Source organism: Silurus aristotelis (assembly GCF_946808225.1).
Source record: "Silurus aristotelis genome assembly, chromosome: 12".
Taxonomy (NCBI): domain Eukaryota; kingdom Metazoa; phylum Chordata; class Actinopteri; order Siluriformes; family Siluridae; genus Silurus; species Silurus aristotelis.
The window spans coordinates 13,708,080-13,735,512 of NC_139585.1; the positions used below are offsets into that span (position 1 = coordinate 13,708,080).

The 27,433-nt window shown below is 37.5% G+C and overlaps 2 protein-coding genes across 6 annotated transcripts in view; both read right to left on the bottom strand.

Moving 5' to 3' along the window:
• Positions 1-3,825: 3,825 nt before the first annotated feature.
• Positions 3,826-9,134, bottom strand: hlfb (HLF transcription factor, PAR bZIP family member b). The gene is made up of 4 exons (XM_083555560.1): positions 8,794-9,134; positions 8,133-8,444; positions 6,232-6,446; positions 3,826-5,102 (listed from the first exon to the last, which is right to left on the bottom strand). Exons 1-4 carry the CDS (start codon positions 8,900-8,902, stop codon positions 4,887-4,889), a joined length of 852 nt encoding a protein of 283 aa, XP_083411686.1. The 5' UTR covers positions 8,903-9,134; the 3' UTR covers positions 3,826-4,886.
• A 1,646-nt stretch (positions 9,135-10,780) lies between these two features.
• stxbp4 (syntaxin binding protein 4) overlaps positions 10,781-27,433 on the bottom strand; it is a 34,178-nt gene continuing 17,525 nt past the window's right edge. For 4 of the 5 annotated variants that reach the window (XM_083556056.1, XM_083556059.1, XM_083556058.1 and 1 more), the window contains 11 exons: positions 26,863-26,966; positions 26,297-26,393; positions 26,007-26,119; positions 25,815-25,904; positions 25,547-25,612; positions 20,382-20,558; positions 19,053-19,166; positions 18,554-18,603; positions 15,527-15,669; positions 12,371-12,428; positions 10,781-12,194 (listed from right to left, as the gene is read on the bottom strand). In XM_083556056.1, the coding sequence (XP_083412182.1) occupies positions 12,086-12,194; positions 12,371-12,428; positions 15,527-15,669; positions 18,554-18,603; positions 19,053-19,166; positions 20,382-20,558; positions 25,547-25,612; positions 25,815-25,904; positions 26,007-26,119; positions 26,297-26,393; positions 26,863-26,966 (1,121 nt within the window). In that variant the 3' untranslated portion in view covers positions 10,781-12,085. The remainder of the gene's footprint in view (positions 12,195-12,370; positions 12,429-15,526; positions 15,670-18,553; positions 18,604-19,052; positions 19,167-20,381; positions 20,559-25,546; positions 25,613-25,814; positions 25,905-26,006; positions 26,120-26,296; positions 26,394-26,862; positions 26,967-27,433) is intronic. The other variant, XM_083556057.1, reaches the window with a different exon arrangement.

A 27,433-nucleotide genomic window follows, 5' to 3' on the forward strand; every position in this document is an offset into this window, starting at 1 on the left:
CTCTTTTCTATCAAAAGAACCATTGAAGAACCAATTCCACATGATTGTATAAATTACTATATAATACAACCATATTAACTAATATAAATATTCCTGCCTACATTGCATAAAACAATTCGATGTTGTGTGTTGTATCACACAATTCTCCTCTTAAATTTTTTCCATTATTTTCTTATTAATAAATGGTTTGTTCTGTCAATTAATTAGAATTGTGATACCGCTTCAATTTGGGACACTGCTGTTTGATGCTTGAGGGCATTAAAGATCCTCTTGACATGATGGCAGATAGGATGATGAAGAGAACAGTGCAGAGGTGGGGATTGGGATCATAGTGATATAAGGAGCTAAAATTATAAATGTCGCAGAATGAGAGCATTTTTATTGTTAACGAAAGGCTGCCCTCTAGTGGTTTATTGTGGAAACAACAAACCCAGAAACTTGAAAAAAACAGATGCACAAAGTGAAAACTTGGTTCCCTTTCAGGAACTTGAGCTGCGTCAAAAAATGCTTTGGGAACGCCTCGGGTTGTTCACGATCTGAATCATTTGTAAAATCTGGCCAATAGGCAGTCGTGACGCCATTGGCGGGCAACATCGCACAAACCACAAAGCTACAAAATGGAACCGATGGGAACAGCATTAGCTTTTTCTGTTCAGGTAAGCGCTTTGTGTGCAGCCATGAGTTTTACATGCAAACAGAATTCCGACTGCCGATGTGTTGTTTGCTTAGCTTAGGAGCATGCTTATTTGGCTTTTAAAGGAGTCAACTGTTGGCATTTTTAGCCATGTGGCTATGCGCTCTCTCGCGGCAAGGGTCCCGCTCTCACCGAGGCGAAGCGGCGCTTTAGGTCGCGGGGGCCTCGCAGGCTGCTGGGCCGAGCTCCCGTTCCCCGGGGAAAGCACTCGCTTCGTCGGATGCCAGCAAGCCTACAGACTCCTCAAAACCTGTGCTATTCGAGGAGCTCCTGGAGGTAGTGACGCGGGTCATCGCTAAGCTAGAGATAGCCTGGCCTGATGAGAAATGGAAGCAACGCATTTCCAGACAGCTGGATGAGGGTTTCCTGCATCCCGCGCCACAGCCTCCGCCCCGGAGCCTACTGTTCTTTCCCGACCATACACACAGAAGTGTCTAGGTCCTGGGAGCTTTGCCCTTATTCGCTATACGCGAATATAGTAGGGTTCAGGGAGTGCAGCTATAGGAAGATGCCCAGGGTTGAAGAGAAGCTAGCTAGCTATCTCTCCCCAGGTGATGCATCGCTGAAGGTTCCGGTATTGCCTACGAAAGACACTTCTGCTCTAGTAGGTCAGGCTGGGGTTTGCCTCCACACGATGAGTGTGTTGCAGGCATACCAGGCTGACCTGTTATGAGAGATAGACAAGGGATTCAGCTCTGGGGCTGACAATTTAGGAGTTATGCTGCGCTGCGACCTAACCAAGCCACAAAGTTACGGCTCGGGCCGTAGGTCGGCCCATGTCAGCTCTAGTACGCACAGAAAGTTTTCTGTGGCTTACCCTGTAAGCGGAGATTCCGAACAGGGACAGGGCTTTCCTTCTGAATGCCCTGGTGGCCCCACCTGGCCTGTTCAGGTGACTCTGTAGGTAAGGGCGATCGCCGACAGGTTCAGGAGTACTTCCCCGCCGTTTTCACAGGGCTGCTCGGCAGGCGCAGCCCCAGCCCGTCCATGGCCTGGGAAAACATCTCTCATTAAGAGCAGTTTACATCCCGGGTCGGTTGAACTGGTGTGCAGATGCCCTTTCGAGGCAAGGGCTGAGGTCAGGGAAATTGAGGTTCCACCCCGAGAGATGGCAAAGATATTACAGAGCCCAGGTGAATCTGTTTGCGTCTCAGGAGACTTTGCAGTGTCCCCTCTGGTTCACTCTCTCACCCAGCCCCATTGGGGCTGGACACCATGATGCAGACATGGCTGAGGCTACGTCTGTATGCCCTTTCCCCTATTGTGCTGCTCCCGGGAGTTCTGCAGAGAATCCGCCAGGATTCCTCCTGGTGGCACCTCGTTGGTTGGGCAGACTGTGGGTTATGGACCTGCTGTCCCTCCTAGAGGGACCTCCTTGGGAAATTCCGCCTAGGAGGGATCTCCTCTCATAGGCAGGGGAAACCCTGGATCACCCCCGCCCAGAGTTATGGAAGCAGGTGGTCTTTCTACTGAGGTAGCAGAGACCATTCTCTATTCCAGAGCTTCCTCGACGAGGAGGTTGTATGCCACTAAATGGCATCTGTTCACCATGTGGTGTGAGCATGGTGCCCAGTTGGTTCAGTTCTGGAGTTCTTGCAGGAACAGTTTGAGGGCCTGCGGCTCCCTCACGACCTGTCCCAGGCAGGCATTCTGCCCTCTTCCTTTTCTAGTCCCTAACCAGGAAAAGCAAAATCGAACGAGCACTTGACACATACCTCCACAGAACAAGTCTGTTGAGAAAGTCGGAGCAGCTGTTCTTCTGCAATGGCCCCCATGGGAAAGGCTAATAAGCAGACACTCATTAGATGGATTGTGGATGCCATTTGTCTGTGTTATGAGTCCTCTGGTCTTTCCACTCCTTTCGGCATAAGGCTCATTCCACGCGGGGAATGGCGGCCTCTACGGTCAGGTTGTGCTCAGACACACTAAGCAGGGACTGTTCAGTATGGCGTGATTGGACACTCATTCCCAAAGTGTTTTTGACGCAGCTCGAGTTCCTGAAAGGGAATGTCTATAGGTTACGTATGTAACCCTAGTTCCCTGAGGGAACGAGAGCTGAGTCAATGGGCCATACTCCCTGCATCCCTGCAGCGCTTACCTTCTTCTTTTTCAGAAGCTAATGTCGCTCCCATTGCGATCCCATTTTGTAGCTTCCTGGTTTGCGCGATGTCGCCCGCCAATGACGTCATGACTGCCTATTGGCCAGATTTAACACATAATTCAGAGCGTGAACAACGCGAGGCATTCCCAAAGCGTTTTCGATGCAGCTCTCATTCCCTTAGGTAACTAGGGTTACACACGTAACCTAGAAACGTTTTTTGCCTAGTTTGCAATAAATAAATGTGCATTGATGTTATTTATTTCTTTAATAAGAATTTATTTAAAAAATATCATGTTTATAATATAATTTTTATCAGATACTAACAGAAGTCAAGTAAAAAGCTGCTTGAGTTTTTATTTATATTTAGCATAAAAAAAAATATTCAAATGACATTAATGCTATTAAAAAAAAATAACATATTTTGAAAATAAAAATAAGGCCATTAAGTGCTTTGTTCAGAATTTATTTAGATCATGATTTTGGCCAAGAAAACAGGATAAAGAAAAAAAATGTTGAACAATAAACAGACAATAAAATTCATCTTTAAAGCCAATAAATATTCTACTGAAAATAGACATGCTTTAAATATAATGTCATAAGATTCTTTTACAGTCAACATTCAATTTTTCCACCAGTACAGCAAATACATAATAATACCCTCTTTTAAAACAAATCATTTAACCAGCAAGAAACACTGCAGACTGTGTTCATCCTAACAATATGACCAAAAGAGAAGGGGGAAAAAAAAACCCTTGTTCACATTCAGTAATGCATAAAAATAGACTCAGTTTGGCTAAGAGATAACAGATGGATGTTAAATGCAGAATGCATTAGATAAATAGACTGGATTATACTCCACTAATGCCCATGCAGAATTCCAGCAAGATACAGCACTTGAAATATCCAAAAGCTTTTCCCCCAATGTAGTCAAACACCTTTTAAAACACATCTTTAAAGATTCATAGGAAAATACTGTTAAAAAACAAAACAAAACCAAAAAAAAAAAAAAGCTTTGTAAAACATTTAAAACACATCGTAGATATTTTCTTTTTTTTGGTCTGGATTAGAGACTGATATTCAGAGACAGAAAATTACCCCACCTTCACATTATGACCACACAGGTTCCAAAAGGTAAGCAGAGTGTATATTCTTATAAATTTGTTATTATTTAATTATTATTATTATTATAATTATTATTATTATTATTATTAATCGTGTTTCGAACATATTACCATTCTCTGTGAAATGACTGGTGCTAATAAAACTTGGCAGTGTCATTAACCTTTATTTTAATAAACAAAATGTCCCAAATCTCCATTCATGTTAAATATAGAAGCCAATAAAATTATTGCCACAAGTATAGTGTTATAATTCATCTTATCATAAATCTTTCATTGAGAATAAAAAGATGGCTATTAAAGACATAATGTTAAATGTAGCCAGAAAATCAAATATTTAAAATTCTAGATCATATTCTGGTCAAAGCATTCAACAAACATGCTGATGAGAGGCTTGATGCCTTTATATCAACACAAATCCCAATCAGAAATAAACTGGGATGCTAATAATGGTATTTAACAATCATGTAACAGCTTATAGAGTAAAATAGTTTCATTAGAAAATGGTCATGTTAAAAAAGCATACTCATAAATACTCATTTTTATATATTTTTTTCTATTATTTATTCTCTGTAAAAACATTAGGCCATTGTAGTGACCAAAGCTAGTGTGAGAACTAAACGTAAAAATTTCCTCACCAGATATAGCACTAGAGGGTGACACAGTAAACATGTAAAGCCTGCAAACTCTTTTTCATTAATTAAAAAAATTGTAAGAATGTAAGTACTATGACAAGCAAATAAAAGTTGTTTTTGTTTTTTTTTTTGTTTTTTTTTATAAATGGTTTAATAAAACACTAAAACATTTATAACTGTATTTTAAAAAAGCAGGCTGACAACTCAAACATGACCTCACACTAACACAGAATTCTAAAGTGCCAAGAACAGACAGAGGTGAGTGTGTACAGGTTTAACTGCTGAAAGGGCTTCACACCTTTACACATCGTCCTTCCTATTTCACGAACCTGTTGGCCTCACAGAGGGCCATGTTGAGCTTCATACTTTGCTACAATATTCTTACAGCGCCCAAGCTCTTTCCGCAAATCAGCCACTTCCTGTCGGAGAGCAGAGTTCTCTTTCTCTAGGAAACCGGCCCGGATGGCAATCTGGTTCTCCTTCAAGCGCCGAGCGTCCCTTGACCTCTTGGCAGCCATGTTATTCTTTCTGCGCCGTGCCCAGTATTTTTCATCCTGCAAAAATGATCAATCAGTTAATCATAAAGAAAAACTCACTGGCCATTTAAATTACTAGAACAATTGATGTAGTTTTATAAAAAATTATTAATATAACACAAACATTAATATAATTTCTGACTGGCAAATGTTTTTTTAATCTAAATTAAATGATAAGAGATTATATTATCTCAGGTATTTTGCTGCTGCTTTCTTGCCATATGATATTAAATTATTGTTTAATGTCACAGAGGTTTTAGAAGTCACTGGTCTTATTGTTATTCTGTTAGCTGGTTGCATATAAAATTTCTAGATCAAGGACCAATGCTTTGAAGATATATGCAGGTGTTCACACAAACTGCAGGCAATAATAAACTTGCATTGCATGGAGGTAAAGTTAAATAAGTTGTCTCTAAAACATGGTGTATAAATACAATCCAATAGTCAAGTCAAGTCAAGTTTATTTCTATAGCGCTTTTCACAACGGACATTGTCTCAAAGCAGCTTTACAGAATTTAACAGTTAAGGTGCACGATGTGTGTTTATCCCTGATAATAAGCCATGGTGACTGTGGCAAGGAAAATCTCCCTGAGATGTTATGAGGGAAAAAACCTTGACAGGAACCAAACTCAAAAGAGGAACCCATCCTCATTTGGGTGATATCAAGAGTGTGATTATAGTCTTTAAACAATACAGAACACTGGAGAGTAAAAATTAACATGAGCACTGAAATGAAAAATTATGAGTAATGTCCTTTTAACAGTCTCATACAGTCAATACCATTTTTAGGTTTGTTTTTAATGAGACAATGAGTATTGAAAAATTATCCATCTGTGTGCTGATGCTGTTTTTTAGAAAGTCATGACTGTGAAATCAGCTTGGAGCAATATATTACTCTGCAAATCCTTGCATTGAATTAAAATGGCAAATCCTTTAATCTTAACCCCAGAAGGTCTAGTGTGCTCCATGAAAAGTAGGATCACATGGGTTCAGCCACCCAAAGATGAATGAATGAAATACTGGGCATAAGATTCTTAGCAAAAGATGCAAGTAACATTGGATGTGTCAGTGGGAAGGGGGGTAAGAGCACAAACTAAGTGCCTAACACACACACACCACTGAATAAGTATTGTAGCTGCACTGTTACCTTAATGTCTTCAGGAATGAAAACCTTGCGTGCCTTTTTGATGACTGGCTTAGGTTTGAGCTCTTCTTCAGAGAACCTGCACTTGCGTGGGTCGAATGCTTCCTGGCCTGGGACACTCGATAGAGCCAGGTCTGTTGGGTCGGGCTCGTAGCTAACCAGCACTTGGATAGATTCTGGGTCACCTGGGCTGGGAGTGTTGCGTGATGAAGGCAACACTGCAAATAAAATGTATATATTTTATATAAAATTTGAGGAAGGAAAAGTATGTCTAATAAATATGCACATTAAATGTAGATAGCTCTAGAAGCCTATAGAAAGTATCTGTAGTTACTGTTCACGTAAATCTGCATACATTTCGGGATAAGCTTGTAGTGTCAGCACTAATCCACTAAGTGGCAACACAGTACACACTGTAAGTAAGTACACATTCAGTAAACTGCAGGAGTGAATCAGCTGTAGCAATAGCTACATTCCAGAATCTGATTGTCAAGCAATACCTTTAAATATAATTTGGTGCTGTTTTTATTATTTTTAATGGCACATATGGCTCATGCATCCTAAAGTATTAATGAAAAACTGTGTATATTCAAGACTTTTCAAACTTACAGATATGGTTTACTTACAAACCCAAACAACCTTCAAAATAATTTATAGTAATCATTTAGTTTTAAATTAATGTACATTTGAAAAAGTTTTTTTTTTTTAACCAAAAGATTTAGAGTTGCCTAGTGTAACTCATGCACACACCTCTACCTGCACACCCTAAAGAACTACTGTATATTATGGCTGGGTTTTGACAGAGAATAGGAAGAACATGCCAAGAGAATGATGCATAAATGAGTTTAATAGCTTGTGAAGCATATCATTGTTTGTATTGTGCAAATATGTTTTTGTTTTTAACTCTTTAAGAAGCTAGTTTGTTATAAATGTTATCTAGATCAATGCTGGTGCTAAAAATAAATGCTGTAAAACAAGTTCCAGTTTCAAGATGCCAAGAAAACCAAGCCTGGTTCTGTTTAGGTCGCAGAAAAAAATGTTGAGAAAACATCTTCAAATAAGAAAAGATCATTTTAGATTATATTTATATCAAAATACTTTACACGATAAATACTCTCAGGAGACTTAACAACACTAAAGGAGGCTTGTAACACTGTGACACAGCACAAACAATAATCAGGTATTAGACTAGCGACTAGCCCTTATATAAACCCCAAATGACTGCATTTTGTGTTCTATGAATGTAAATGAATGGTTAAACTGCTAAAGTGGAAGAAAGGGATTTTAGTCTTTGAACGAAAGAACATGCGGTCTGCTTAGAGCTTGCACGTGTTAAAGCAAATGGCCCTGTCACGTTTTCACACACGCTGACTGACATAGACATCAGCATACACTTGAGTGCTCACTGCAGCTGCCTCTGTCTAGTGTGTATAATACATAATACATTCATTCATTCATCTTCTCCCGCTTATCCGTAATTCGGGTCGCGGGGGCAGCAGTCTAAGCAGATTCCCCAGACACCTTTCCGTGTCCAGGGATCGGGCTGTCAAGGCCCCCGCCTTCGACTGCTGCCCAATCCTCTCAGCACCGGTCCCTTTCGGTCCCTCCTGCAGGTGGTGAGCCCACGGGAAGGCTCGTTCCTTGGTTTATTTTTTTCGTAAGGGTCCCCTGGAGCATAGAGGGTTAAGGGCCTTGCTCAAGGGCCCAAGAGTGGCAGCTTGGCGATACCGGGGCTTGAACCCCCGACCTTCCGATCGGTAACCCAGCGCCTTAACCGCTGGAGCCACCACTCCCCCTAATACATAATATATATATAATATATATTTACACTTGAATTACATGCAATGGTTTCCAGCTTTTACTGCAGGAACATTGCTTCTTTTCTGTTTTAACAGCATTTGTACCTGTTCTAGTGGGGCTCTGGAGGCTGGGTTGGGGGACCATGCTCGTGTGGATGGAGGTGCTGACTCTGTTGCTGAGGTCCATAACAGAGACGGGGGTCTGTTGTTGCGGCTGCTGCTGAGGACACTGGCTTTGCTCATGCTGAGGTGGACTGGATGGGATGCCATTTTCATACAGAAACTCATCAAGGTCCATGTACTCCAACTGAAAATGATCGCCAACATAAGGCAAGGTCTTATCCCAAAGTACCGGCCCCAGGAAAGCAGACTGTGGCACATTCCTCTCTTCCTCCAACTTCTTTTCCTTTTCATACACTGCAATGTAAAGGAAACATGTAAACCTGAGTTTCACTGCTTTACAATTTCACTTTATTTAGCTAGCCTCGTTAATATATCTCTTATAAAAGTATTTTTGTGGTCTTTTATAAATGAGGTTAGCAGGCTGCGGGTCATATTCCAGGACTGACTCTAAACACAAATTGCACTTTGCCTCGGTTTTGGCAGGAGTTCAACAATTGCATCCAAAAATAAATGAGAAAACTTGCATTGAGCTGCATGAACTTCCGACTGCACGTCAAATAATGTAACTATCTCGCCTTGACAGGTTCATATATAGATTACAGACTTGTAGCAAGGGTTGGACAAAAGTAAGGAAATGTTTTACCTTCTTCGTGCTGCAGTGGTAGTTTCATTGGATATTCAAGGAGAGATTTGAGCACTCCGTAAGCTGGAGGAGGTAGAAAGTTGGGGTTCATGGTCAGAGGTCTGGACATGCCAGCCGTACTCCGTGCAGGCAAAAAAGAAAAAAAAAGAAAAAAAGAAAAGAAAAGCAAAACAAAACCCGAGAGACGAGCAGAAGAAATTGCACAATCCTCTATGCAGAAGACGAGAATAAACACGACTGATAAAAATCAACTCGACTGACAGCTAGATACTGTAGATAGATACTGTAGATAGATAGATAGATAGATAGATAGATAGATAGATAGATAGATAGATAGATAGATAGATAGATAGATAGATAGATAGATAGATAGATAGATAGATAGATAGATAGATAGATAGATAGATAGATAGATAGATAGATAGATGTACTATGAGCTCTGGGCTCTGCAACCTTAAACTGTTGAGTGGACTGTAATGATCACTTCCATGTGTGAACACTGCGTGACGTCAAAGCTGGGGAGGCTGGACCGAATTTCCAGCTGCATTGGAAACTATACGCGCGCGCGCACAGACGCACACAAATACACATCAGTAGCAAATGCTCGAGCTATAGTCTCCTTGCGTTTGAATGAAACTCGATTCCAATGTGTTAGATGCAACGCAATGTAGTAAAGCAGGGTTCATCGGAGAGGAGCAAACTTGTGTTTTATGTGTTTAGTTATCATTAACTAAACACAAGAAAAATATGTGAGTTAAAGGGAGCACTTTGGGCTTCAGTAGGTTTTGTAAACGTATGTAACTTTGGATCATAGCAAAATTTTGTCTTTACAACTGTTTCTTTGCACGCACGTTTGGGAAAAAACAGCACGCGCCCTCCGCTCAGCCGCTGGCACGCACCGGGCGCGTGCTTGGGAGCGGCAGGTCACGTGATCCGGGCGGCTTGACCTACTTTTGTCAAATAAGAACGCGCGGGCTCGTGCGACTGCCCCTTGATGGTCACGTTGAATCTCACGCGCTGCTAAGGGGAAAAGTGGCGCTTGCGTTCAGATTTGGTGCAGGTTTTTTTTCTGCACAAGTCACAAACAAATAGTAACAATTAAGACATTTTAGATTTCTTTTGCAAACTTTGTTTGTAGTCAGACTTTAATGCGTCAAAGCATGAACATATTTAACGCATAAATATGCGCATTACGTATTTTCCTATTTGGAAGTTTCCTTGACAACGGGTTAGTAAAGCAATAAACGTGAAAGTAGGTCGTCATGAGAGGCCACTCTGTCTGAAACACGACCAGCCACATGGCGCAACATGTGCCAGCTGAAAGCTTCGCCCGTCACTAGCTCAACAGGGTTTGTTTTTGTTGTTGTTGCTTTACTGGTTAGAAGCAGATAGATGTAGAGTTAATCATATTTGATCCCTGAATAAATAGATGGGGTGGAGTTAAGTTTTTGAGAAATGCCAAACCCAATACACAACTTTGGAGAAATTGTTTAAATTGGCATCAGGTAAAATAGTATTAAATGTCATACTTAAAATTTACCTTCTTTCCAATTTCTTTAACATAATTTTAATATTTAATCCTTTCAGATTTTTTAGCACATTTAATAGAAATGATATTTACATGGTTGCATTTAGGTAAATGATTGGAACATTATTGGAGGTAGTTTTATTTCATAGCCCAAGTGAAAATCTGAAAACAAAAATTATATCACACATGACACAGCTATGTGCCATGCTTCATTCTAAAATTTGTTTATTTTGTTGGAGGACCATCTTTAATTTGGGTTAGAGATATGGTAGAGCATGTGCGATCTCTGATTTTCAATCCCTGGAAGCAGATATATTTAACAGCATGGAGAATGAGAGGAAACAAATCAATACACATGGCCCTGAGCATTTTGTGTATCAAGTTGTGCTGTACACTCCAACTCAGAAATAGCTAGACCCGGCACACTCAGTGCAAAAAAGTAAACTGGAAATGATCAAATTCTGTTATTTGATATACTTTATTTCCTTCACAACAAATTCAGTATATATTCCTGAATAAAACAGGGAACATAACTAATCAAAACAATACATCTGTTTCTACAGTATATCTCTTATTAGGCATTAGTTAAATAATAAAAGCTTGAAGTCGATCAGCACTTAGCAAAGCAAACCTTCGAGACATACTTTTAAAAAATATCAACATAAGGCTTAGGGTACATCCACGCATGCAGCTGTTTGCATGTTCACGTGTGCTATGCCTTTTAACAGTTATAAATTCCACATAGGTTTACAGCAGACAAGTATTGCTTTTTTGTGTTGAGAATATCAGACTGCACAAGAATTAAATATGAAAGTATCTTAACATGTCATTGGGAGTTATGGACAGTGTTCTATCTTTGAAACACTTTTTGTGAGCAACCTAGAAACATCAAATTATACTGTCCATTGTAGATATGTTGTTATATCTATCAGGTTGGCTAAGCTCACTTTATTGTCTTAAAGTTTCAGCTTCAGGTTGACAGACCTGACGACTTCAAATATTAATATTGATTGTTTAAAGAGCAGAAATGATGAATAGTCCAAGACAAAAAAAATTGGAAAACAGCTAAAATCAGAGTGGAATAACAAGAGAAATGGAAAAAGGTTGGACAATCAAAATGCAGAATTTGTGTTTGTTCATGATTTAAAACATGTGGGGTATATATATATAAATTTACAAATTCTAATGTTAAAGCTTCAATTAGGAATAACTACACCATGTAAGACAATTGAAAAAATCTGGCACACTGCACAGATCTGGCACTTGCTATCAATCTGGCATCAATTCTGAGCTACAGTATAAGTGAGGTATTGAAAGACAGCAGCTAAATGCTCTGAATGTAACCGTAACAATATGCACCTCCACCTTTTAACGACTTCTAAAAAAAGGAAATGATCATGCCACTGACTAATCTGTTTAACTTGCTTGTCATCTTTGTTAAATATGTGAACACTTAAGAAATGTAGAGTATTACACCTGTCCAGACTAAAACACAAAACGTCAAACATAAAAATAGACTTAGTGGAAATAGGTGTAGGAGTACCTTTAAGAGATCTGTACTAATTATCAGTGCATGAACAGTCTGCATTTTCTTATAGCTCAGAAAATAATGGAACCCCACTGTAAAGTGTATTTGAACTTTACACTAGTAAAATGAATGTGTTAGATTTGATCTACATATTATGCATTTAATGCAATAGCTTCAGTCGTTTTTTGTTTGATAAAAAAAGATACTCAAATGATGTGCTATTGCAGAGATCGGGTCTAGCCTTCCAACTCTGGTGAGTTCTGCATCAGCTTATTTGCTTCTGGATCAGACAGACCCAAGGAGATCATCACGGGGTGGATCCATGATGTTGTCTGAGTCACATGGCTGTGGAAATAAAAAGAGACACCAAATCACATATACACTGACAAATCACACCCTTCATTTGAAGCAGTCAAATGTAATTGTGATCAATTAAAATCTATTATATACTGAAAATCAACGAGGAGCAAGCAACAATAAGCAATGATACTAGATAAAAAAATGTACTGAAAGCAACTAACTTGATGTAGTATTTTTCTCCATTTGCAGTATATGCTTCATCCCAGCCATAAGGTAAACCTAGGTGGAGACAGACATAACAGTGTCTTAAAGCTCTAACGCATTTATGTGTGCCAGATATTTACTAATTTGCACAAGTGATCAGTCTACATCACACTCTGTTACACTTCATTGAATGAGTCAGTGAGTATTCTGCAGTCTGTCACATGTACCACACATGCATCATCATTCTCAAAGTTAAGCATTTCTTCTTTAGCTTTAGCAGGTGAGGGCACGGTGACACTCCATGTGCAACTCAAAACAACAGCCCTCCCAGTGGACAGCACTCAGCTGAAACGTGAGCATCATTCTTTAAGAGGTCACATGCAGCCCAGCGTGTGAGACACGTTTTCCTTTTTTTTCCTCTTCCTCCCCCGCCATTCTTTTCACCTGATCCTTCAGCTCCTGGCTGATTATCTGTCCTCCCCCTCCAACACTTCTACTGCCTCATCATCCTCTCTTTCATCAATCTATTTACCCTTCTTTTCTAAATTTCTTGCCTTTTCTTCTTCATTATGAATCTAAAGACTGTATGAGATAAAATCTGAAGATTGTACGTCATTTAATTAACAGAGAAACAACTTTTAATTTGACACAATATCCCAGATTTGAAGGAAAAAAATTGCTCAATGATTTGGCTATTGCAGGTTTACATTTTAAATCTGTTTTTGCCTTAGAAAAATTTTTTCCACGTATGGCTTTTGTAAATAAAATCATATTTTAGGAAAATGTCTACTTCCTTACTGCAAAACAGATTGATGTCTGATCTACACTCACCATCCATTCTTTAGCCATGGCATGAATGCTGCTGCCAGATTTCAGTATTGGTATAGAGTATTTGGTACTGGTTTGAGTATTCCAGAAACTCCTGTTACTTTCCCATGCCACAGGATGGTGAATGGTAAATAGTGAGAAAAACCACAAAAAAAAATCAGCATAGGGTCAGCATTCTGAAACATTTTATTGATGTATCAGAAAAAAATGTCCGAACTAGCCTGAGCTGACAGATAGTCTATAGTAACTCAGATACTCTTTACAACTTTGGTGAACAGAAAATCATCTCAGAATGCACGCCACATCAAATCTTGAGGTTGATGGCTGGATGGGAGAGTTAAAGACTGAAAAAAGAACAGGAAATACTGTACTTTTTTCTAATCTTTAACATTCCTGTTTCAATGGTTCTATACTAAAATTACTTTCTTGGCTGACAGTTCAGAATTGTTTCTGTGTTGCTGTGTGTGTCCACATGATTGGGTATACATATAAAATAAGTATTGCCACCAAGCAAGATAGAGAGAGTTATAATCATGCTTATTTTGTAAATGTTGTTGTATGTTTGTTCATACTAAAAATAATAATTCAAATGTATGTATTTATATCACATCTGCAACATATTTATGATCCTATGATATATTACCTTCACACTTTGAGAATAGGGAAAAAATATCTTGATTCTCTTGAACACATTGGTGGTGCATGTCATTTAACATTTATGCATCCACATTATGATGATTTTACACTGTCTATAAGAGTTTTATCCTGAGCTTACTGCCTGGGTTGAGTTTTTAGTTTCCTTCTTTTGCTAGTTGGTGGATTGGCTATGATAAATTGCCTCTAGGTGTGTGAATGTGTGTGTGTGTGTGTGTGTTGTGTTGTGTACTAAGATGAACTAGTGTCTTGTTCACTGTGTCTCTGTTACACTCAAGATCTGTTGTGATCCTGACCAGAACTACTAAACTACTGAAAACTACTGAAACTGAGTAAGATAGAGAAGTCTATGATTTTTTAAAAAGAGAGAAACATCTGTTTGGGCAAACGCTTATGGTTTGGGCTCTACTGTTTCATCCATCAACATCTAGACGTGCCCAACTTTTTTCCTGGACATCATCCACTCGGCAGAATTTCATGCCAGCACACCTGGCACATCATTTCTATATGCTCCTGAAATCTATGATTAACTGTATCAGGTGTGTTAGATTAAGCAGGGACCAAAAAACATCAATGGTGGTAGATCTTGTGGATCAGGGGCTATGCAACCATGATTCAGAAAAGCCAAATACATCTGCATATACATTAAGTTATATATCCTATTTTATGAAGATCTAAAAACTAAAAGAAAGAAACAGTGATCCTATGGTTTAATGAGCTTCTTTATTTCTCATGATTCTGCTCTAAATCTCAGTGGACACTATCTGTAACTCATCCTTAATAGGTTAACAGTACATATGAGTTAATAATTCAATAAATAAAAAAATATATAAGCAAACTTCAACAGATAAACACTTCTTTATAAACCTAAACAGTGCTGCATTATACTATACTTTATTAAAGAACTTACCAAATACAATGCATTCCCACATTGAAAACTAAACCAAAAAATGAATAATTAGTAAACCAGCCAACTGATTTAAGATATTTGTAACTAAAACACTTTTCTGGCAGCAATTTCTGGCTGCTTTGCTTTAATAAGCCCCCTTCTGTTTCAGTTTGACATTGTTGTCTGACTCTTTGTACAACGCCTGATCTCTGCTGAGTGCTGCGTGACATCCAATGCTTTTGAAGAACCTGACAATTGCCTTTTCAGAGATTTGTATCCAGGCAACGACTGCAGCGCTGAGGCAAATCAGACCCAATGGGCGTATTGTACCAGGAAATGCACCTTGGATTGTGCTTCCTTATTGGATTGACCTAATTCTTTTCACACCAAAACCAGATGAGATTTTTCACTGATTAGTTTATTCCATTCTATAACATATTCCTTTAATGTGGTACAGTGAAAGGATAATGCGACCAATATGTTCAGTATCTACTATATCGTATGATTATGGGTGAAAATGAACAAATTAATCAGATAAAAGTACCCTATATTCGTGTCTACAAATATCTTCAATATCTTTATATTTTCTTGTTTTAAATTTAATTCTTGTAAAAACTTTCGTTAGATACTTGCAGTACATGTTACATGTGGAAATTAAGATTTTGGATGGTAGCCCCAAATATAATAGTCCCTCAGAATCAGAATGCATCATCAGAAAAAATGATGATACCCCTAGCACACCATAAATGTTTCATTTTACATTTTTTTTTGTCCTTTGAACATTCTCATAAAATCTACTTACAGTCCACCTCTATGATGGCTTGCACTGTGCGAATGAGCTCCTGAGCCTCCAGAGCAAGCGTAGAGGCCGTTCCAGATGCTTTCTTCCCAGTTTGTTTAGCCAGAGTTTGAGATGTTGTAGCCAGAGTTTGCTGACATTCAGAACTACAAAACATAAAGAAAAATACAGCACTGGTATCCAGAAATGATGCACTTATTTCCAATTAAACAGGTTAGATTGGTCATGTGTACAGAGAAAAGGTGCTTGTTATATAGATAATCTCAATCTCAAAAACATGTTTATTGTTATCTGTAATGAATAATAAATTAGAAATATTGAAAATGTTTAACAGGCTGCAGGTCACTGGATGTTTTCTTGGATTAGAATTAAGGTAGTATAAAGTAGCACTGCACTACTCCTGATCTTTTATTATGGACAGCATTCAGGGTCTGAGTGGATCAGAGCTTATTACAGGAATGCTAGGCACAAGACAGGAAAATACTTTGTGAATTGTAGGGCACCATGATCACACACTGACACACTCATTCACATCTTTGGTCAATTTGGCATTGCCAATTTACTTACCAGCAGGGATTTGGGGGGTGGGAGGAAAAGCATTATCTGAAAAGCATTATAAGAAAACTCACATGGACACATAAAGAACATGTAAAGCTCGACACAGTGACCTATAATATTGTTTAGAATTACATCCAGGTTGCTGAATGAGACTGGGATCTTATATCTGCACAATCATTGGTAACAAACATGAAGCTCTGACTGCCAAGCACAGAGCTGATAACCAGAATAAAAATGTACAAAATTGAAATACTCACTAATAGGAAGTGACTAAAACAATATACAGTGTGTGGATTTATCAATTATGGTGGAAAATTGGTGGGAATGTGTTACATCTGTGTATTTGCTGTACATGCTGTGATCTGTTCAGTCTTTCCTTTATCCATTTTTTTCTTTATTATTTTTTTTTTATTCCTCAAATTGTGGCATTGAAAATTTTTTGTATTTTTTGTATTGTGTTCTAAGGCAATATAGCATTATAAAAGCTATACAAAAATGACCTCCCTTTGACCTGACAGGAACAAAAGCACAAAGACCAGGCGGCTTGAATGCTACAACCCACTGTCCAGTGTGACACCTTACACAGAAAATGTTAGTGGGGAATGGGCTTCATGTACTCAGACCCACTGACACAGATAGAGAGTTATGAAACATAAAAATATTGCACAATTGCCACACTTTCAGGACACTGGAACAAAGCTGAAAGAAATATTGTCCTTCTTACCAAAAGTTGTTTGAATACATTGCAAGCATACAGTCTGTTACATTTTGAAAAGCTCTTACATATGACATACAGTTTAAATTATTTATTGATTTACTTTTCCTTCATTGATCTTTTCCTATTTTAACCTTATTATTTGGCACCTGAAGGATGATACACATATTTTCCAGCAAACAATTCACTTTCTCACTTTTCAAATGACCAGAAACACATTCTCATTATTTCAAGATTTCACACTATCTGGTGTCACCCAGAAGAGGATAGGTTCCTCTCAAAATTTCCTTCTCATGTTGTCTCAGGGAGTTTTTCCTGGCCTCTGTCTCCTCTCGGCTGCTTATTAAGGATCGAAATCTACATCCAGATTCCTGTAAAGCTGCTTTATGACACTGCTTGTCATTAAATGTGCTATGCAAATAAAACAGGACTTAAATTGATTGTTTTCTGTAATACTTACTGCAAAATATATATTATCCTACACATGTATAGACCCTATTTGGATATAGTGACAACTTTAACCAACAGTATAGTTCCTTTTCCCAAATACAATAACATTTTATTTAGTTTCATAAAACGAACTGCAGGCCTATTCTGTCTTTTACAAACATGTCCCATTCTCCCGAACTTGTGTGGTAGACATATAGACACATCAGTAACTTGATTTAGTAGGGATGATCATTAAATGTCTGTGGTTAACAAATGTGTACAGCAAGAGAATGTGAGTAGCTGTACTAATTGGGGCTTAAAAAATTCACAATGAGGCCATGCCGATTTATAAATTAGTAAGCACTGATAATACTAATCATTCAAAATTAACATCGTCTTTTAATAAATTTAAGGATGAACAAAGTTTTAATATAAGTAATTTACATTGTGTTTTTGTACACAGTGTAAGTTAACTTTGTGATATGTAAGTAACAGGCATTGTGTTGTGCTTTTGACACAACACAATCCAAATTAAAACATCTGATCAGTGCGATGAGCTCTCAGAAGCTTGTTAAAACACGCCGCTAATCTTGTGGCATATAGTAATAAAAGAAGTTGTTAAGGTGTAACTTAGTTGTGTACAACAAACTCCAAAAATGTTGAGATACTGTAAAATATAAATAAAAACACAATGCAATGATTTGCAAATTACATGAACACATATTGTAATCACAATAGAACATAGAAAAACATATCAAATGTTTGAAATGAGGAAATTTACCATTTTAGGAAGGAAATCAGGCAATTTTTTATTTAATGGCCAGAACACAACTTTTGGGATGGTGACATTAAAAGGCTGGAAAAGTATGTGGTTATAAAAAGCAACAACTGAAATAACATTTTGCAAATAATTAGGCTTAAGTGACAACAGTAACATGACTGAGTATAAAAAGAGCATCAGTCTCTCAGAAGTAAAGATGGGCAGAGGTTCACCAGTCTGCAAAACACTTTGAAGTTTGTTTTCTATGTGCTATTGTGAAAAATATGGGTTTTAATGAGATTTGCAAATTATTGAATTCTGTTTTTATTTAGCACATTGTATTGTTTCTAATCCTTAATAAATGTAGAAAATACATGTTAGACAATAATTACCTCATCTGCGCACTAGTAAATCATATGTCCATTACTTTTACTTGTGCCTAAATAATAATTTCATTTCTAAATGTTTATGAAAAAATATTTTAATTAAGCTTATATATAATAAATGAGCTTATACTGTATTTCTCTAGCTGGTCTGTAAACATAAAGGTAAAAATAAACTCTCTTACCTATAACTCCCGAAAGATGCTTGATTTTCTCTTAGAAAATCTTGAATGACCTGGCAAAAATATATTTACAGTATACCATTAATGTGTAAGTTCCTATAGTTTTTATTTATATTTTTATTATCTATTTATACTTGTTAATACATTTATCTGGTCTAATATTAACATTATATATGTCATATGCATTATAAAACCTCCCCTGATGTTAAATAATAAGTCCAGTAAATAAACGGTAATGGTAAAGGGCTACAGTAGATGGATCCATTAAAATAGATCCATTATTATGAACTTAGTTTAAATTAATTAAAAATAGAAAACAACAGGGGATTTCTCTAACAAGGAGGATTTATTATTAAGTGCAATGTATTAGGCAAAGTCCAAAAAATAAGATGTTATGTCAAGATCATAGTTAGGTTAATAAGGTTATAGCCAAACACAGAATTGACAAATAATAAATTGGCAAAGTTGAATATGATTACACAGTTATTCATTTATACATTACCTCCACAAAGTGCAGAAGTTTGCCACTGGAAGTTTCAAAGCCTTTCTTTGTAGCTTCACTTTTCCTTAATTGACACTCGAGCAGAGCAATCCTTTTCTTCAAATCCTGATCCTCCTGAATCAAATACTGAAGTTACTAGATGGTATTACCAGACAGTATTGATGTTAACATTTATCTATTAGCATTTACTTCCAACCAACTTTAAAATTTTCTCTGCAGCCCTGGAAAAAAGTGATCCCATGCTGGGTGTTTTTTGCATGTAATTTCCTTTAGAATTTTCATTTTTACTTGCACCTTACATCTTAAATTGCACAGAAATTAATCCAGACACTGTTGTACATATACTTTGCTGTTTGTTTATTTTATCTTGTGTCTTGTCACATTCATAACCAAAATGTGTCACTGTTCACAGTTCTTTCACTGAATGTGTCACATTCCTTAAGTGTAGTTATGAAATTATTGGGTCCATGTTGAATCTTGTTATTACAGTGCAAAATGCTGCTCTGTTCACAAAAGTAGCACTCATCCTATGTAATGGTATAATAGGCATGATCAATATGAATAGTAGATTTGGGGTCGCTCTGGATATGGGTTTCTGCCAAATGCAATAAATGTTCATGTAAATGCAAATGCATGTAGAATATTATAATTTCATACAGCACACTTTTGAAGAAAGGAGTGGTTGAAGGAAGAGTTTATGAGAGTAGGGGAACTAGCTTGTGTCACCTAGACTTCCTAAGACATGCATTAAGATTCAGTAAATCCTGGCAACAATTTTGTCCCTTCCTGCCTGTCTTTTCCAATTAGTAAAGCCTAAAGCAAAATTCCAAATTCTAACAATACTTATGCAAAAGAGCCAGTGTTTTGGCCACATATCAATGTGTTTTTGTTTATATCTAAATACAGCATATATATACAGGGAAAAGATGAAAACTACTTGCGGTGTTTCTAGGCTTGAAAGCAGAAAAGCTCTTCAGACAAACAATAAAGTATGTCATGCTTTTTTCACTTCCACTTTTCATTTGGTGAAAAACTGCGATCTTACAAATACAATAACATAAATGAGATTCTTCTGTGACCTGTGAGGCTGTTAACCAGATTTTTCTTCATTAACCCACGTCACTCAGCAAGACCACGCTAAAAGCCTTTACTGCACTTCAGCCCAGTTACTGAATAATACAAAGCAAACAGTGACCTACTTTTTCATGGTACAGGGGAGAGGGAAAACTTGAGCTGGATCAGAGTAGGGAATGGGAAGTGGGCGTTAGAGGAGTGGGCTAATGTCTTTACTTTAGTGGCTGGGAGACTAGCTTTTTTCCTGGACTATACCTTGGGTTGGTCTGACTTTTCTGCTCTCTGAGACTTCATCTCTGCTATCTCTTCCTCCAGGAGGTGGATAACCTCTTCATAGTCCATCTCCATGCCCCGTGCCTGCTTGTTTGCAGCCTCAGCCAGCTGGACCTGCGTCTGCAGAGATCTTCTCTCATCCACAGCCGCTTTTGCCTCCTGTAGCAACACAGTAAGAGTCAGAACGATGCTGCTGGGAATGCACTGAGTACGGTGCTAAAGGGTTCTCCCCCCAACAAATCACACTCAGCATGCTGTCTCACTGTCTCCACATGCTCTCAGCATGACCAGGCACTGCTCTAGATCAGCTACAATTCTAACTTTTTGAATGCAGAGTCTAACTCTGGTTTTGGTTTGAAGAAATGTTGTTGAATTCATCTACAGTGAATGGGTGTGGAGTGGAGTGGAGTGGAGTGGAGTGGAGTGAGTGAGTGAGTGAGTGAGTGAGTGAGTGAGTGAGTGAGTGAGTGAGTGAGTGAGTGAGAAGGAAGGAAGGAAGGAAGGAAGGAAGGAAGGAAGGAAGGAAGGAAGGAAGGAAGGAAGGAAGGAAGGAAGGAAGGAAGGGAGGGAGACGGGACGGGACGGGACGGGACGGGACGGGACGGGACGGGACGGGACGGTATTAATCATGCCAGTGCACAGAAAAACATATTCCAAAAAAAAAAAAAAAAACAGGGGGAATGCTACAAGGCCAGTTGAATTAAAACGCAATGAAGTGCCTTAATGGTGAGTAATAAACAGGTAACACTAGTGGCATGAGTCAAATCTTTTTTTTCCATTTCATAAGTCTGATTAAATACACATGCTACTGTTAGAGAAAAATGCATATGTCTTAAGAGATTCATATCACATTTGTAGCTTGTGTGAGTCAGTTACATATTTAATAAATGCTTTATTTTAATGCAATCATTCATAAACAAAAATACTTTTCCATAGTACCTCATTAAAATGATGAGACTCTTAAGCAGTGCACAGAAAAAAATGCAACATCACAAGACTATTTGTACATATATTTCTATAGATTTCCACAAGTGAACAAGGCAATGCTCATTCCACAAGTTTTCCCTGCAATATCAATCTCATGTCACCAGTGCACAAGATATGTGCTATAAGGAGCAGGAATAATCTCTTCAAACTTCTGCAGCAGCTGCCAACTTTTCACAAGCCAAATAAACCATGAGCTCCAGTGCTCCCTCCTTTTAGCAGTCACAGGTCTCTCTCACATTTATTTTTGCACAATACAGTACATTGTTTTTACATAATAATACTATGCAATTATATAGTAAATAAATACATAAAGATAGCATCATAGGAAGACCTGATTTATAAAAACACAAACCAACATTTAGAGGCTAATTATACTTCAAAAAGTTCAATACTAGTGCTCAATGCTTTGTATGCTGTTTTGAATAGCAAATTATGGCATGGAAAACATTCAGACAATGTTTAAGCCATGCTTATAGCTAAAACATGAAGCACATTTATTTGTGATGGTAATACTCCATTTATATTAAATCCAGGAACAGTTTATTTGAAGCATTGCACATCTCAATAAAAGAATCAAATGGAGACACCTCATTCCTGAACTGCATGCCCATTCTCACGTGGGTCACAGCTCACCCCACATACACACACATACATGCGCACACACTTTTCAGTGCTCAGTGGCCCTGGTGCAATGCGTGGATGGCACACTCATCTCTAAAGGGAAGGCTTAAAAGCCTGCTGCTCCTCTGCTGGGCAGCCTGTCTGCCTACCTGTTACTCAAATGCATATATAGCACAGAGCGCGTGGGCGGGGGTGAAGAGAGCAGAACGGATCCAGAGAGGCAGATCCAGGTTTGAAAGAAGTGCAGGCTTTTAAAATAAATCCTTGCTTCCTCAAGACTGGGCTTTCAGCGCTCCCTCTTGGTTGCATTTGTGTTTGGTTTTCTAAGTAATGGAGCTCAGTGTGGGGTAGGGATCACAAATCTATCATTGTGCTCAGTGTGACAAAGGTGAGGAGAAGGTTTGCTTTGACCCAATCACCCTTTAAGAGGTGGGGGGTCACACATCTCAGATTTATCTGTGTGTGTGTGTGTGTGTGTATATATATATATAATCTTACAAATGTAAGTACACCTGTCACATTTCAGCAACCATCTTATTAAAATGAATGAGAATATTAAAATAACGAAATTAAAATTGGACTTTATATTATATTATATTATTAGGGATTACTTTATAGTAGTCAATGTGCAGCTTGTATAGAAGTACAGATTTACTTTCCTCTAAAAAAACTCAACATCTCATACAGCCATTATTTTCTAAATAACTGGCAACAAACGTGAGTGCACCCTAAGTGTACATGTTAAAACTGTGTCCAACATGTCAATATTTTGTGTGAGCACCATTGTTATCCAGCACTGCCTTGATCCTCCTGTGCATAGAATTCACCAGAGCTGCACAGTTTGTTGCTGGGTTCCTCTTTCATGCCTCCATAATGACATCACAGAGCTGCTGGATGTTAGACAAATGACACTTTTACACCTTCCACTTGAGGATGCCCCACAGGTGCTTAATAGGGTAGTTGTCATTTTGGTAGTGTGTTCGGGGTCGTTTTCATGTTGGGAAACTGCCCAGTTTCTGAAGGGAGGGCGTCATGTTTTGCTTCAGAATGTTAGAGTACATGTTGGTAATCAATGAACTGCAGCTCCCCAGTACCAGCAGCACTCATGCAGCCATAGACAATGATGCTACCACCACCTTGCTTGACTGTGGGCAAGACACGATTTTCTTGGTAATCCTCACTAGTGCTTTACCACACATGCTGGATCCCATCTGGGCCAAACAAGTTTATCTTAGTCTCATCAAACCAGTAATTAATGCTCCTGGACAGGTTGTTTTCAGCAAACTGTTTGAGGCTTTTGTGAGCCAGCTTCAGAAGAAGCTTCCTTCTGGGACGACGGCCATGAAAACTTGCAGTGTTCGCCGTATGGTCTGAGCACTGACAAGCAGATTTTCCACTTCTGCAACCTCTAAAGCAATGCTGCAGCACTCACGCATCTGTTTTTTGAAGCCAGCTTCTGCACCTGACAGCACAAGAAATCAGGACTTTTTTGATCAACCCTTGCAAGGCCTGTTTTGAGTGGAACCTGTCTTATAAAACATCTGTATGACCCTGGCTATTGTACTGAAACTCAGTTTCAGGGTGTTACTGATCTTCTTATAGACTCGGCCATCGTTATGGAAAGCAGCAATTCTAATTCTTAAATCCTCAGTTCTTTGCTATAAGGTGCCATTTTGAACATCCAGTGGTCAGTATAAGAGAATTGTACTCAAATCACCACACTTTAACTGATCTAATACAAGATAAACAAGATAAATGTTCCTACCAAGCAGACAAAATCCTTAAACATTATTTTATATGACATGGCTTTGCATGGTTACATGACATACAGTTATTATTACTTAGGGTGTACTCACTTTTGTTGGCAGCTATTTTTACAATAAAGGCTGTATGTTGAGTTATTTTCAGAGGACAGTAAATCTACACTGCTATACAATCTGCACATTGACTACTCTAAAATATATGCAAGGTTAATTTCTGTAGTATTATCACTTGAGAAGATATACTTAAATGGTTGCTGAAATAAGAGGGGTGTGAGATCCTGTTTATTTATTTATTTATTATATATATATATATATATATATATATATATATATATATATATATATATATATAAAAACACACACACATTAGAGCTGTCAAAATTAATGTTTTAATAACATCTTAACGCAGCAAATTGATTTTAATTAAACAAATATTTATTCTGTTTGACCATTTTTTATTAAAAAATAAATAAAATAAAATAAAAATAATAAAAATAAAAGAGGTTTATTAAATTTAAAACTTCAACACAATTCACATTTATTCACAACGTCCTTATTTTTTTTTTACTTAGATATGAAAAAAATAAAGAACCACTAAAAAATTATTTGTAATCATTAAACATTAAACAAAGCACCAACATCCGCCATGATGCACACATCTGCCAATTAAAACCATTCGTGTGGAAACATAGCAAAAGTTCCGTTTGGTGTCCTGATGATTTACGTAATTTAAAACACCATAATTACTTTAAAACATTTGCAAGAATATTTTGTTATTTGTTATATCATGCTCTATGTTGAGTATGGTTTTACTAATAATAAACATGCATTTGCATAAAGCATCCATATTTGATTAGAGTATTAAAAACTTTAAAAGTATTAACTTAAGGTACATTTAAAATAGATAGAAATGTGCAATTATGCTGTGATTAATCATTAAGTAACTCAAGACAATCATGCTATTCATATATATATATATGTAAGTAGATATAGTGATAAAAGACTAAGTGATGGAGCTCAGTTGTTTTCTTTTCTACATTTCTACATCTTGGTAATAACTCAAACTAAAAAAAAAAAATTCTAGCTGGACCACTGAAATTTTAGCACAAATATAGAAGGATGAGAGCAAGGCAGAGACGATAAATCTCAGGTATCTTTTTAGGCCAAGTTGCTGCAAAAATGAAAAGGGATACATAAAACCCCATACATCTATCTTCATTACACGAAAAACGTATTCCAATGAATCTTACTTTCAATGTGTTATATTAAGACATCAGTACAATCCTTTAATAACTTCATCTGGTGTTAATGATATTCAATTACATCTGCTAGACTAATGAATTTAATTTATATAACAGATTGAACTGAAAACGCCTCTTGGAGTTGATTTAATTTTTTCATGACTCACTGAAGAGAACTATTTCTACACACAAGCTCCATTCTTTACTGTGCCCTACACACTCTAACTCCCACATACAGTGCGTGGTACATGCCTCCTGAACCCAGGGCAGCTTTAACACACACATAAAGCTAAGAATGGAGTATAGAAGTATAGTGTGAATGAGGTATAGTATATGCACAACATCTAGTCATATACATGTTAAAAGTTTGCATATGCATCTTCAGCACTAGCCACTTCACATTATGCTGATAATTTTCAACAGAACATGATTTATGTAGAGCATAAAGGCAGCTTGCAGAGAGCTCCCCCTAGTGCTTTTTGTGCAATGCAAATATAATCATGGAAAGATCTGATGTAAAGTGACAGGTACTCACCAGCTTGGCTTTAGTCAGCTCTTGCTGCATCTCCTGACACAAACTCTCAGACTCAGCCACCCTATCCTGTCAGGGTTAAACTTCAGTTAAGTCGGAATAATTAGCTTTTTCAGATTTATTCTAAATAACATTCTTAATTGTCTTTACACTCTTTATATATATAGCCTATATATAGATAAGTTGTGTATCTTTATGTTATTTACACCACTGTTCATTTTAATGGGCAAATTATCTTCATGTTTACTCAAAGTGATATAATAAATGTCACCTGCAGTCTCTTTATTTCTCTTAAGGCCTCAATATGATCTTTTCTCATTCTCTCCATCTCATCCAGGTCATCAGTGTCAGATGTTGATACCTCAGAGAACACAAAGAAGAACATAAGTTCACCATGCTTTTTTTTTTTTCAAAATTATATCCTATATATTTCCCACCCTAGTCAGGAGTATACAAATCCTACCTGTGGATTTGAAGATAAGTCTGTCAGATCACCAGAAGTGACTCCAGATGTTTGCTGTCTTACTCCTGATTTGTTTGTCAACTTCAAAAATTCCTTTATCAGCATCTCAAAGTCTGATTTACAAAACAAAACGAATGGGAACATGTGTATTCTATTATTTTGTTTAGAACCATATTGTAAAATAAAATGTAAATTTTAAATGATTACAAAGGAACAAATTTTATATTCCTATTTACCATGATTTGAACAACCAGCAGCATTAAGTTAATAATGAATTAGAAATTTCTCACCTCCATAGGCCATGGGTCCTCCTTGGTCAACTTGGAGTCTTTCTCTCAGTGTCTGGAGCTGACACTCCGTCAGCTTTAGGCCCAAGACCCCCAGTGCCTGCGGATATAACACTGTCCTCTTACAAAAACTGATTCAGAGTGTAATTTCATTTTATTTTCTCTATCCTTTCTTTTAACCCTTTTCACATTCTTGTCATTTTTAAAACATTTACTTTTTATATGTCTAAGTCAAAGACACTACAGTTTTAAAAAAACAAAAAACTACAAAAAAAAACGACTTAAATGAAATATAGCAAAATTAGCAGACTAAAAATGTCACGGCCTGGTGTGACTGAGCAGGGTGAACAGCTGCTATCAAATTTTCCCATTATTGCACAGCAAGAGCGTACTAATGACATGTATCATCTTTATAGCATCCAGCAGTGCCAGTAATTTGTTTCTACATGATACACCACAGTAATGGCTCAGTGTAATAAAGAGCAACGCTGAGCAGAATTTAACGTGATTGTCTGCTGGTTAGTTCACCAACATTTGACCCAGCTGTTAACATGTAGTAAATAATGAACCTGCTCCAGCTTCTCCAGTTTGACTCTGCAGCTAGATAGAAGTGAAGAAGGCTTCTGTTGAGTGACGGTGATCGTGGTGCTGAACTTACAGGCAGTAGTGGAATCTGAAATAAAAATATTTTCATGAAATATATACATTTATGAAATATATACATATACATATATACCCAGGCTCATATCATATTTACTATGACTTAAAAACTAGTATATATACCTTGTAGTCTTTTATGACGAGAAAATCTTAATAAATGTATTTTTATTACCCTGAGCTCTCACATAGGGATAAGAGATTGCAAAAGAAAAGCCACTGATGACTTCAGTGACTAGTTATCTCAGAAATGCTGAGTAAAAAACTGACCATTACTACCATTACAACATTACTACTGCAATCATGCTCACTATTAAGTACAACAATAACCATAAACAATACAGTATTAAATGGTTTATATTTGTTTCTGTATTAGTACAAGAACATTCATATAATGATGCCTCACAGTGGCCAAATTACTCTCCTAATACAGTTTATGTATACACTTGGAAAAAATGTTAATAGAATTATTGTCTGTGCATA